General features: G+C 39.4%; 1 protein-coding gene across 2 annotated transcripts in view; it reads left to right on the forward strand.

The window, feature by feature from the left end:
* Positions 1–12,959, forward strand: part of LOC121953319 (latent-transforming growth factor beta-binding protein 2-like) — a 106,344-nt gene extending 93,385 nt beyond the window's left edge. The window contains exons 32-41 of one of the 2 annotated variants that reach the window (XM_042500339.2): positions 1,471–1,599; positions 3,296–3,430; positions 5,307–5,513; positions 5,635–5,727; positions 5,963–6,091; positions 6,587–6,727; positions 7,008–7,181; positions 7,277–7,549; positions 8,182–8,331; positions 10,155–12,959. In XM_042500339.2, the coding sequence (XP_042356273.2) occupies positions 1,471–1,599; positions 3,296–3,430; positions 5,307–5,513; positions 5,635–5,727; positions 5,963–6,091; positions 6,587–6,727; positions 7,008–7,181; positions 7,277–7,549; positions 8,182–8,331; positions 10,155–10,324 (1,601 nt within the window). In that variant the 3' untranslated portion in view covers positions 10,325–12,959. The remainder of the gene's footprint in view (positions 1–1,470; positions 1,600–3,295; positions 3,431–5,306; positions 5,514–5,634; positions 5,728–5,962; positions 6,092–6,586; positions 6,728–7,007; positions 7,182–7,276; positions 7,550–8,181; positions 8,332–10,154) is intronic. The other variant, XM_042500340.2, reaches the window with a different exon arrangement.
* The last annotated feature ends 691 nt before the right edge of the window (positions 12,960–13,650 follow it).

The following is a 13,650-nucleotide window of genomic DNA, read 5'->3' on the forward strand; positions in this document are numbered from 1 at the left end:
ACTAATTGATAACAAATTTATGGTCAAAAGATGCTATTACAGACCAAAGACTGAAACAGATGAATAGGACATTTTGTTTTGGCATTTGTGCTCCGAACAAGTAAACACTCATTCAAACCAATAGTTCATTATGTCAGAAAAACTGATAAATGGTGGTTATGTGACCCCGAAACAGATTTATGAGGTTAACATTGACCAGTGGCAAACCGTACTGACCAGAGAACAAGCGAAAGTGTGATCATTTAACTCTCTGATTGTTTTCTTAAACAATTACAATCAGACTTGCCCTCCGGCAGTATCAGTCTTTGGCCTCTCTGCTATACCCAAGACGCCAAGAAATAAGAAATTGCTAACAAATGTTGCTTTTGCACAGCGAGTCGTAGGGAATCATCAACGCTGTAACACTGTCCAGTGTTAACAGCTTCAATGTCCACGTCTCTGTCTCTCACACACTGACACATAGCATGTAGTCTCTCCAACCGCATTTACTCAACTTGTTGTATTATTAACTGCCATGCAACAACAAACTACCGTCCATCTGTCATATTCAATTCCTAACTTACATGTTTGGCATTAAATCCAGTCCTGCGCTCTTAAAAATAAATGTTTGATCCATACAGGGTTCTTAATAAAACAAGCCCAGTTCAGACCAAAGATTTGGGACGAGACTAAACCGCTTTAAAACATTGCAGAGAAAGGTTGCAGCAGTGTGAACTGTACGGTCCGAGCTTGACTCAGGCCGGCTGATGGTGTCATCTGCAACTCAGCTTGTTAAATCACCAGCAGCTGGTTTTAGAACTTAAGGCAGGTCACCTGTTTTAACAGTCAGTCGCCTTGTAGCAAAATCAGCTGGTCAAGTCGACGGCACGTTCGCTTCCTGCAGCATTGATTTTTATGTTGAATATTGTCCATTGGAAGCTCAGTCGTATTTTTCACTGTTTTGTCACCAGCTTACCAGAGATGCAACTGTAGCCAGTATCTCACTATCCTCACTCTTTTTTAAAGAAGCTACAAATTATATTTAGCTACAAAATTAACCTGAAGGCTGTAAATCAGAAAGGGAGTGCAGAGTTTTATGCTGTAAACTCCTCCGTCTGTTACACTTTGCCAACATCCCAGTGGCCTAAGTGTCACTTCTCACTCTATTAACAACCAGAGCACATTCGCTTGCAGTTTTCCAGATCCACTCAATTTCACTGTGTTGGTGCAGAGAGGGAGTCTACCTAAACTGATTTACAAACATCAAAGTTTGAAAGCCCTTTTAATGAATTGTCTAATCTGTACAGCGTTTCTGGCATGTTATTATGGCAGGGATTTCTGTTGTTATTGTAAGGTCACAACAATGGTAGTGATGTTTGTTTTGGAAAAGCGGCGCAGTGTTTACAGAGGCAGTTTGACAGTCTATTGCGAGGAGTGACGTTGTAAATATTAATGTTGTGCTCACCTCTTCCATGCTCGCTGGCCTTGCAGATATTGATGAGTGTGTCAATGAAACCATCTGTGGGAACCACGGCTACTGCGAGAACACAGACGGCTCCTTCCGCTGCCAGTGTGACCAAGGCTACACCAACCCGCCAGGAGACATGAGCAAATGTGTCGGTCTGTAACTTCTCCTTAACAAATATTAATCATATGTTACTGCTGAAATGATAAGTGTTGGGATACTTTATCTTTTTAACAATCCTATGAAAATACCAAAATCAACAATGAATTAATCATATGAAGAAGTATTGCCTGTGTGGCCAAAACCTGATGTAACTCTTTCCTCTGTGCCATAGAGCTGCATTGCACTTGAGCACCAAATGTGTCTAAACACACGACTGAAAATAGTACCCAGCACTTACTAAAAACTACAGCTGTTTGAGGAAATTAAAATGTTTAAAAATGAAAGTATATATTTTTACCCATTTTTAAAAATAGATAGAGGGTAGTTTTCACACATCACGTGGGTGCTATCAAAAAACAGAGTACATGAGGAGAAAAGTACCACCTGCACACTTACTCACACTTAAACTTGTGTGGCATGGAGTAAGTGTGCAGGCATTACTTTTCTTGTCATGTATGTCATTTTAAAATTTTTACATCTTTATATGGAACCAAAAGGCTTATGGCTGAGAGCAGCTGGTAGATTAGGGGGGTTGGAAAAGGACTGAGAAGTGGACTAACACATTGTTTGTTTTGGTCTTCTCGTGGGATTTATTGAAGGTGCAGAAAATAACACCAGGCTTATCTTTTAATTATTGTGTGCGACTGCAAATACTGTTTGTTCACTTTTATTAAACGACTTTCAGCATTTGGTATAAAGACACAGAGCACAATTAAGTCCCACCCACACCAGAGGGGAAAACAATTCATTCCTTTCCTAACTTTGTATTTAAGGTGCCTCCTTATCATTTCCATCTGCTAGCAAACAACAGAAAAAAATGCCTTAAAGCAGCTGTGTGATGGGATGCACTACGAACAGGGTAAAGAGCTAAGAACTAAGGTTTATAAGGTGCAAGCCAGAAAACTGAGCTTTTAAGAGGAAAATAGTGGATACAGAAGCGAGGCATCGGGAGGAAGAATAAGAAAACTGTGGGATTCTGACAACATGCAGTAGGCATTTGGTTTATTTGTCCATTAAAACTGTAGAGTTTGAAGTTAATTAAACTATGCAAGGTCTGGTTTTGATCTTTGTTAGATTAAATCATGATTTTACTTGGTGATGTGATAGCAGTTGTAAAGTATTTTACTTCTGCCCGTTCAGCTGGACCATTTTGCCAAGATACGTGAGGTTAGAAGAGGGGACACTGTGATAGACTCAGCATATGTAACTTTCTCTATCTGGTAGAAAAAGGATGCTAAGATAATCCTTTGACATGCTGAAATCTAATATTTTAGGATAGTTACAGACATTCTTTTAGCATTTCAGCTCTTGTTTACATATTTTGGCTCCAAATGTTTTCCCTTCTGGTGGGCATGGTTTTCAGAGTACAAAGAATAGCACTCTGTCTCTATAGAGACATGAACTGATTTTCGATGAACTAAACAATGTGTCCTTTTCGTGGAGTGTGATTCAGTGCACAAATATAGAGTGTCAAAAGAAGTAGAAGATCAAGAATCAATCACTACGGAAATGTTTGTATCTGTAATGCAGCTCAGTGAATTATTTGCTGTCTGATATGAATTACTCTCCCAATAACAAAATGATAAAGATTTTTTCATGTGACCTCGCCACAACCTTGTTGACCATATGCCTGTGCGTACGTGCCCGATCCTTTACTGACCTCACGCCCTCCTCTCCTGTCTTTCTCAGACGTGAACGAGTGCGAGATGAGCTTGGCGCTGTGCGGGGAGGTCCTGTGTGAGAACTTCGATGGCAGCTTCCTGTGCATCTGCCCCAACGACAATGAGGAATTTGATCCCATCACCAGCCAGTGCCGCTCCCTGGGTAATGGAGCAGGACTAGCACTCACACTGACCCACGGGACTTAATTCTCCATCCCATCATTGGGAGACGGAGTTTTCCCTGATTTAATGAGCCGTCTCTCATTATCCAAACAAGGGTGACGAGGTGGACATGACTTACTCAGCATCTCTTGACCTGGCTGTTTCCATTTGTTTTACAGGCTAGGGTTATGGTTGGGTGGATTGCCTTCGAAAATTTGTTTTAGCCTAATCCCTCGAACGAATGATGAAGTAACTCCTTCAGTAGAGCCAAGTAAATACCCTAAGGGCCTAGGCACTGTAAACCCATTTCCTCACCAAGACAAACAGGGATAAGGTGTAGCTGTTGGCAATTAGTGCTAAAGACATATTGCTCTCTTCCGTGCTAAAATAATCTGAGGTGCAGAGGTTACAGATATGCAACTTAATGCAATTTCAGAATGACAGAAAAAGGCTTTTGAGTCATGGAAACACCATCACATCTCCTGCTTGATAGGCGTATGTGTACACAAATTGGGCGTATTTACATTATTAAGCGGCGCGCCCTGAGCGGGGATGTTTTTTCTTCTGCCTGGGCACTAAACCCCAGCTATGCCTTTGTGTACCTTTTTGCCACATTCCGCTGTTTGCTTTTGACGTGTGTTAATCAATCATGTGAGAGTGAATGGTGTGTTGACTCACATGCCAGTGTTTCCATTTGGCTAAGCCTGCAGCTTAAGGGTGAGATGCCTGAGCCCATGCCTTTGGACAAATGAGCAGGCTCAGCAGTGGCAGGCGAGGGTAATGCACTACCTGCTGGAGGCATATGGACACACTCTGACGGATGGGGAGCGGAGGCCACTTGACACTGTTACTGTGTGATGATGTACCTCTGAAATTACAGTCTACTGTAGATTTGACCCTTTTACACCTGTGCTCCAGGGATGATGTTTTTCTGTAGGCCAATTGAAGCTAACATTGCCCTGGTTCTCTTGTCAAAAAGCCTATGGGATTATTCCATTGGATTTTGGATCATTGCAGAAAATAAACTCTGTGGTAAACAAACGGTTATGATACTAACACGTATTGTTCAGCAAGATAATCCTCAAAAATATACACCACTTTAAGGATTTTTAAGACAAAATGCAATGCCAAAAAAAAGCTAACGTGAGCGCGGTTCAGCATGATGACGTTCTGTAGTCTCATTTAGTCTCTTGTTAGCAACCACCTTTTTTAAGACACATAAAAGCTTTTAAGTTTTCAAGTGGGGTATTTCCTGACATATTTTATGTTGTAGAACAAAATGTGAAAGTCTCTAAAGCTTGTGTTAAACATAGACATTATTTCAGGCTTCTAACCAAAAGCTCATTCAAAAAACTCATCGACATTGAGACGAGGGAACCAAAGGTGTTGAAATGCTAGCAAATTTTATCTGGTTACAAGTGGAAGTTTCTAAGTCTTTCCATTCACATCTTATCTGGTGAGGCGTCAGAAAATTAAGGACATCAGCTGAGTAGGTGGTCCTTAGTGTGGCCAAGGACACATGAGCATACACACTGCTGAAAGAATGTGGCCATATGTGACCCAAACCATCTCCAAATGTGGTCTCAGTTACTGGATCTCAAGACCTGTTGAGGAGGCGATTGATGCATTAATACCTGTACTTAGAGGTGTTCACTTGCAATCTGATTACTGAGGATGCATTTTAATACCAGGTGTAGATAGGGCCTTTATGCACTGGGAGATTCCACCTCAGTAAGGAGATTTTTGTTCAAGCTTTTGTATCAGTTTGCTCTTCTTATTTACAAAACTCTCCGCCACCCTTACAGGTGCTTTGATGTAGCAAACTATGACCTCTAACCTCCCTGTCCTAATTAAATGCTTCCTTTCTTCATCTCCAGCAGATATTAACCCCACACCTGCTCCTCAAGTCCCTCCATCCACTCCCTCCGCTGTTGAGAGGAAGGAGTGTTACTATAACCTGAACGACGCCAACTTCTGCGACAACGTCCTGTCTCGTAACACCACCAAGCAGGAGTGCTGCTGCACGGTGGGGGCCGGCTGGGGGGACAACTGCGAGATCCACGCCTGTCCCGTCCCCGGAAGAGGTACAACAACAGGCGAATAATCTGCTTTGACACTATTAGAAGAAAGTGGAGTTAGATTATTCAGTGCATGTTATGTTTGTCATCTTCTCTTTCACTAATGAATCCAATTTGTATCTTCCAGATGACTATAACCAGTTGTGTCCTCATGGCAGTGGATTATTACCTCTGGCTGTTTCCTCTTCACAAAATCTGGGAGAACAGCGTCCATACATAGGTACTCTCTCTCACATAAACACTAAATTATTTTATTGATATCCCTGAGCTTTTATAGCTCCCTTTCACACAAAACGCTGGTGCAGAGAGGTGCAATACCCGTAGCCCATTATACTTTCACCTGCATAAACTTTTAAAGGCAGAGGGACAGACATAATCCCTTGCCACATTTACGAGGCTGTGGTTACTTTCCTCTCTTATGTAACACCAAGGTGTGAATATCTCTCTCCCCTCAGATGCAAATGAGTGCGAGATGTTTGGATCAGACATTTGTAAAAACGGACAGTGTTCAAATCTCTTCTCTACCTATACCTGCTATTGTCGATCTGGCTTCTACTATGACAACATCCGGCTTGAGTGTGTGGGTAAGAAATGGCATCTTTTATTTTCTTTTTTTTTTTAACATTTGAAAACATCCATATAATGAGAACAGATAAATGAGGATGTCATAGGTATTTTATACAATGAAACCATATCCAAGGTAGTTAGTCATCTACATCTTATACCAGTGGTTTGACTGCTCTAATAAAAAAGCACATTTCCCATTAGCCTCTTTATTTTCAGCCAATATTCTGATTTTGCACTCCATCCATACAGCATCCTTCAACAGTGTACAACTCCAGCAATTCACCATTGTATAAAGGAAATCTTATCCAGTGGAATATTATCAAAAATATATTGTAAAGATCTTCAAAGGCTGCAGAATAATAACAAGCATATTAATAGCAAATGTATTACAATTTTATGAATTTTCATCAATGATAAAAATGCTGTCTGTTGCACCTTAATAAATTCAACCACTTTTTGAGTGATACATTCTTTATGTTTTACTTTCTGTCTATTTGTTTATGTGTTTTTAGATTATGATGAATGTGGATTTGGAACCGCCTGTGAGAACGGAGTGTGTGTGAACACGGCCGGGTCTTTCAACTGTTTCTGCAGTCCTCCATTAGTCCTGGACAGCTCCCGGCGGCGCTGCATTGGCGTCAACACCACAGAAGGTGTGACAACATTTTTCAGCTTAAATGTCATCAGGTAGTGCCTAGCAAAGAGCAGAACTTAAAAATCCATTATGGCTAAAAGGTTGATCAATCAAGTGATCAATGCAAAGCTGAGTTTATTGTCTATAATAACTTATTTGTATCTGTCAGCCTGTTCAAGTGTTTCACTGTGGATGGTCACCCTATTACACCATATCTTTTCACTTCCCCATTATGCAATTTAGGTGATATTAAAAGCTGTATTTTGATATTTGTTCTCCTTCCTCATTCTTTGTCCCAGAAACTCTAGAGACTGAGCACGATATGCACATGGATATTTGCTGGCAGCGTCTGGAGGGGGACAACATGTGTTCAGAACCCCTGCAGGGACGCAGAACCACATACACTGAATGCTGCTGCCTGTACGGCATGGCCTGGAGTGGACAGTGTGCCCTCTGCCCCCGGAGAGACTCTAGTGAGAAACAGGATGCACATATTTACACTGTTTAATACATAATGTCTTTATATCAACACATCACTCATATTATCACCCGATATATAACTCTTCAGATGACTACGCATTGATGTGCAACCTGCCTCGGAGAGGAGGAACAGACAGTCTGCGAGAGCGGCCGGGATATGAGTACGGTCTTGAGGGGCCAGAGGATACCGTGGAGCCTTTTGTTCCCCCGTACTGGGACAATTATGGCAACCCTGCAGGACCCTTTGACATTCCTGAAAGCATCCCTCTCTTCAGTGATTACAGCATTCCACAGCCACCTTCCCGTGTTCCCATTTCACGACCACAGGAACAGCAGCCACGACCAGTGGATCCCTATGCTGGTGTGTATATGCATGCTGAGGTTTAAACCCTCAGTTTGTTTGTAGGTTGGAGCATTGTGTGTAATATACAGTATTCTATATGCTGGAATGCAATGGTAAAAATTCCAAAATTTAAAGTACAATGTTGCATTCAAATGTTTATTTAAGCAAGACTATGTATTTTATGTCGAACTTTAAGTGGCTACACTTAAGTATTTTTATAATAACAACATATGAAATGATAATGTGAGAACAATGTTAAAGGGGTCATTTGAGGAGATGTATAGAGGATGAAATATCAATTACATATTGATTTATTTTTTCCTGTACTGATTTATACATTTATTTATTTATTCCTGTATTTATTTACACAGTTATTTTTTCATCCTCTATAGCAATTGAACTTTCAGAGATGTATCTCCCATATCTGCTTTACTGAGCTTTGATTTAGTTAACGTTTAGTTGTCCGGCCCGCAACTTTAATGTTTTGGTTAATTTTCAGCAGAAGCTGTTTTTTACTGAAAAAGCTCTAAAATCTCACTATATACTACCTGCTATCTACTAGCAGCAAACAGCAGACAAAGTTAGCTCTTAGCTAGGGAACATATTGTAGCATTTTACATGTTTTCTTCCATATTTCTGTGTCTATTTAGAGCGCTACGATGGCTTTGAGGGTCTCAGAGCGGAGGAGTGTGGAATCCTAAACGGGTGTGAAAACGGCCGCTGCGTTCGTGTGCGAGAGGGTTACACCTGCGACTGCTTCGACGGTTACGAACTTGACCTAAGCAAGATGGCCTGTATAGGTGGGTTCTTTCCTCAGCGTCTTTGATGTCTCTCTCAACAGACCACCCACAATAACACTCTGTGTGCCAAGTGAAAATGTTCAGGGACGTCCTAGAATCAATAGGGAATCAATCACTTTTAATCTCGTTTCAAAATGTGGTGTTGAATCTCCAAATCAAACCGCAGCGAGTCCTCCCTACAGGTTTAAGCCTTCTGGAGCCAGATCTTGGACTCATTTCAGTGAGGTAACCCTTCATGCGGTATATCATCAAGCTCAAGGAGAAGCTTTAAATTTAACAACCTTGCATTAAGTTATGTTTTATGGGAAACTAATGAAAGCAGTGTACTTCTCAAAACCACCGTATGTTACCCTTTGGTCGGAAATTCCCCAGTCACACACTGCCAAGAGTAGGCGGCCTTGAATCTCAGCCATTCTGTGTATTACACGAGATATTATATCTTTTAAGTGTACTTTGTTTGCTTTGTAAGAAAGTGAGACTGTCTTGTTGTAATGAAATGCTATGATTACAATATTCTGTCCACGTACAAGCTTATCAGCTCCAAGGCCAGACGTTTTCCCAAGAAGAGTGATCGAATTCCAACCCTGTGGAAACACGTGGGAGCTGTGCAACTCGTGCCATGCCTCCTTTTATAAATATCACCGCTAGCATTTCCCCAGCTGAACATGACATAAACAGAAGGAGGGTCATTTGAGATGACCTGCAGTGAAATGACAATCAGACCTCCAGTGCTGAAAATGGGGGAAAGAAAAATCACTCGAAGGCCAAAGGGAAACATAATCCAGTGCGTTGTTAATTTTACCATCGTTCTGAACAGTTCAGTGCTCGAGATTGCTGGGAATTCCAAGTTCAGATCCCATCCAGCCGTCACGCAACATGATGGCATGTTTGATTAAAGATATACAAGATTATATATTATGCAACATAGCATTGGTGTTGAATGAAAACCTTGAAGATCTAAGATCTGGACAGATCTGAACAGTTTTGTTTGTTGCTCAACAAGATTGCATAACGTTCAGTCTCAGCTCCAGGTCCATTTAGTGGCTGTTGTGAAGCTTTTGATCACATGATCTTCATCAGCACATGGAGTTTGCCTGCTTTTCATGGAATTGTATAGGGGGGGCCACTAACATTTATTTACATTAACAATGAATCTGCTGGGTTATTTCGAGGTTAACTGTCTCATCAAATCACATCTTTTTTTGTTAAACTAACAGTCCAGTTCTCCAAAATATACCATTTACTGTGACGTAAGAAGCAGACAGGCAGCAAATCATCGTATTTCATATCATTGCAGCTCTAGGATAATAATGTTCAAATTTACATTTTTCTTCTAAACTAAGGACTTTTCTGTTATGTTAGTGTAACATGTGGGTTGCAAAGTTTATTTTGCTGACTTTAAAAGAAGAAAAACAGAGAATGGAAAAAACAAATAAAGAGAGAGAAAGATAGATGAAAGAAAGGACAAAATAGCAAAATAGACAGAAACTAAGGATGCAAGAAAAAAACAGACAGACAGAAAGGATGAAAAAAGGCAGTCAGAAAGAAGGGACGAAAGAAAGAAAAAAGAAACAAAGACTGAATGACAGAAAAAAGACTGAGAGAAAGGACGAAAGACGGAAAGAAAGACAGAAATAAAGTAAGAACTAAAGACGATATAGAAATAAAGAAGAGAAAAGGTGAACTCAAAAGTATGAATGATTTTATCATTCCAGTATCCCCATAAACCCATAAGGCCACTCGGCAGCAGATGTGGCGCAGGCAGCTGTTTCAGCTGTGAAATCTCCCAGCTGACTAACTCGTCATGTCTCTTCTTCACACAGACATAAACGAGTGCGAGGACATCAGTGACAAGGTGCCCTTGTGTCAAAACGGGCAGTGCACCAACACAGAGGGCTCGTACAAGTGCACCTGTTCGCCGGGCTTTGTGGCGTCCTCAGAGCCACACAAATGCATCCCAGAGATCCCAGAGTCTGTGGAGAGAGGAAACTGAGACAGACTGCTGGCTTTTCCTGCTTCCTCAAAGATCACCCGACACCCCTCTGCCCTTCACCCCGAGGGCCCGGCACTAAACCTCCAACAGTAACGCTGAGACGTCCAAACTCGTTTCCCTACATGCACATACAGACATAAAAAAGCACACACAATCGCATCCAACACAGAACACAATCAAATCCCCGTCACACACATTGAAGAGGACCAGGAAACTGTGCAGTGAATGTATTACATGGGATTAAGTATTCACCAGATATCCATTTGCCTTAAAGGGATTTCGTGGACTGATCTTTTTTATTCAGTAACCCCAGGCAATTTGATATGCAGATATATTTTCCTCATTATTTTCTCAGTCATTTCTCTTTTTTTTCTTCTTTTTTTTGTGTTATTTATTTCATTTACATGACGGGCCTCTGCAAACTAAGAAAGCGACCTATTTCAGAGGGCACACTTGATTCCTCTTGTTTTATTCGTCTCGCCAATTGACCTCAGAGACAGCGCGGGGAGATAATAAATGCCTTTTGTAAAAGAAGGAATGTCATAAGAAATCAGCCACTCATAAATCAGCTCGTGCCTCACTGTCAAACCTCTCACCAATTTACTCACTCCGTCATAGTAATTATAGCATTGACCTTGGACTAAATGGATGCCGGATTTGATAAACATCCGAAATTCAAAGAAAGAAAGAACTTTCCCCACAACTGCTTTTTTCATTTTGCAAGATTAACTGCGAGCTGAAGTTGAGGAAACAAAGAACCGAGGAGTCAACATAGCCAATAAAAGCTTGAGCATTTCGTGGACGTGGAAAGACTGTAGATGTATATGATCATCTTTGTAATGCTTTGGAAAAAAGATGCAATAGTTATGACCTGCCTGCCTCTGTTTGACACCATTTTTACAGTTTAACCCTTTGAAACCTGAGCAAATTTTCTTCATTTATTTCAAAAGCATAGGAAGAAGGTAATGAGCAACAAAAGAAGAAGTGACCCAAACAATTTCAAGAAATTGATTTAAAAAAAAAAAATCAAAAAATTACCCAAAATTAGCAAAGACAAAAACAGAAAAAAGTTTAAAAGTTTAAAAAACAGTAAGTTTAAAAAAACAAGACAAGGTGAACAAGACTTTTAAAAAGTTCTTTAAAAATTATATGAATTGTGTAATAGCATTTTAGATGTTATTTTGCTAATTATAAATATCATTTTTTTAGTTGCTTTTTATTCTTGTTTCCCGAGATATTTTTCCCTTGACATTTTTCTATAGCTTCTAAATAATTATTCTCTGAATCTACTTATTTCTTGCAGTGTGTGGAATATTTATTGCCAAGTTGCTCATTGCCTTTTTCTCAATGTTTTTTTTAAAGAAATCACAGCTAAATATTCAGTTTTAAATACTTGTGAAAAGCATCTGAAAGCAGCACAAGAAAACTGATGTGGCTCCAGGTTTTTAAGGGTTAAACAGCAATGATGTAGGAAAGCATAGATTCAGTGACTTCTCCCAATTTTTCTTTTTAACAGTATTAATGTGTTCTCTGTAAAAACCACATACACCACAACTCATTTGATTCTAGGCCACATTCTAGCCTAACTTCTGCAGCCACGGGAAGGTAAGTTAGTCGAATCATCCACAAATATCACATCTCAAATATAAAGATCGGTGTTAGCGCCACACAGGCAACAGGATCCCAGACGTCACATCAGAACATTCACGTGTGCATCTCTGAATGCATGTAAAGACACAGGCTTCGTTGGAGAGGTTTGGTATATTTTGTACAGATCTAGTACTATGTATTATTTTTGTTACATATTCTCTTAATGCATTATAGCACAACCAATATTTTGTTTGACATAAAACATAAAAATGTAAGAAAAATCTGGCATTATAGCTTTGTAGATTTATACATGTCTGTAAAAATGTTTTTTAAAGCATATCTTTTTATGTATGAGGAGAGTGGCTGACACTGTACCAGAGGAACTGTGTGTATACCCTGCCCTGTGGAGCAGACAATGAAATATATTTTTTGGAAGTGGCAGCACTGTTCTAATCGCAGACTTTTTGTCTCTTTGAGTTCATTACAAAGACAATGAAATGCAAGCACCAACTTCTGTGCGTCACAACTTTGCGGCTAAATATTAGTAATTGTGAACATTATTTCTTTTAGTCTCTGTCGGATCATGAATGTATCATAAACAGTATCAGCCTACTCATCTGGTTTCTAAACTCCCACTTATACTTTTTTGACTATTATATTCAGGTTTTAGAGAATAATGGCATTATTTGTCTAATGGACTGAACTTCTCTCATGAAATCCAGCAGCGCAGAAACAATAAAGTCTAATTCTAACATTGATAGCTTTTGCCCTTAACATGCATCCATAACCTATAAACTTACAGTTGTACAAATGTTTCCGCCTGATGTCCACTTCACTTAACCGCGATGGTTCAAATCATCAGCTGAACCAGACCAGAGGTCCAACATTTAAGTCAAAGTTGGAATATTAAAGTCTTTCAATACCACAAATAACTTGAGATAAATGTCTTGTTGTGAAGCTGTGGTCATTGGATATATCATTCATTTTGTTTACCTCTTGACTGTAATCACTATCAGTCATCAAAATAAAAACATAAAAAATATCAGTCTCTTTGAAAATTTATTTTGAAAAATGCCACCCATAACACCTCTTTTACTGTGTGTATGTAGATACACATTGTTATTTGCTGCCGTTGGAAGGTTATCTGTAATAAAGCAAGTGTGATAGTTGTAGTATGTAGTAAACTACAACTATCAATGATAATAAAGGGGGGAATGCATGATCCTCCCTCCTACATAAATGACCATATTTTTGTATATTCACTGCTGTGTATGGAGCCAATAAGCAAACACATTAGTAGTGTTAGTTATTAACAAAACAAACAGCTAATTTCTTTAAAACTGCATCATCACGCTGTCAGTGTGCTTGAACAGAATGTGGAACATACTTGTCAAACCCACTTGTATATTTTGGATTTCTGAGGGTATTTAAAATTAAGACAATTTAGACTTCAATTATTTATTTATTTATTTATTTATTTATTTATTTATTTATTTATTTATTTATTTATTTATTTTTATTTTTTTTTTAAATAAAAGGCAAAAGAATAAATTAGTACAAAAATAATTTCTGATAATATATCGCCCTCTAGTGGCAAGATAGTACTGTAACATCACTACTTTTACATCTTTTCCATAAGCTTTTCCCATTGGTTAACCTGATATTCCAGAAGGATTCTGGGAAATTGTGTTTACCTGTCACCACCATGCCCACATAAGCATTAAAGTGAAATACAC

Source organism: Plectropomus leopardus, chromosome 14 (assembly GCF_026936395.1).
Source record: "Plectropomus leopardus strain MGB_pleo_1.0 chromosome 14, ASM2693639v1, whole genome shotgun sequence".
In the NCBI taxonomy this organism is placed as follows: domain Eukaryota; kingdom Metazoa; phylum Chordata; class Actinopteri; order Perciformes; family Serranidae; genus Plectropomus; species Plectropomus leopardus.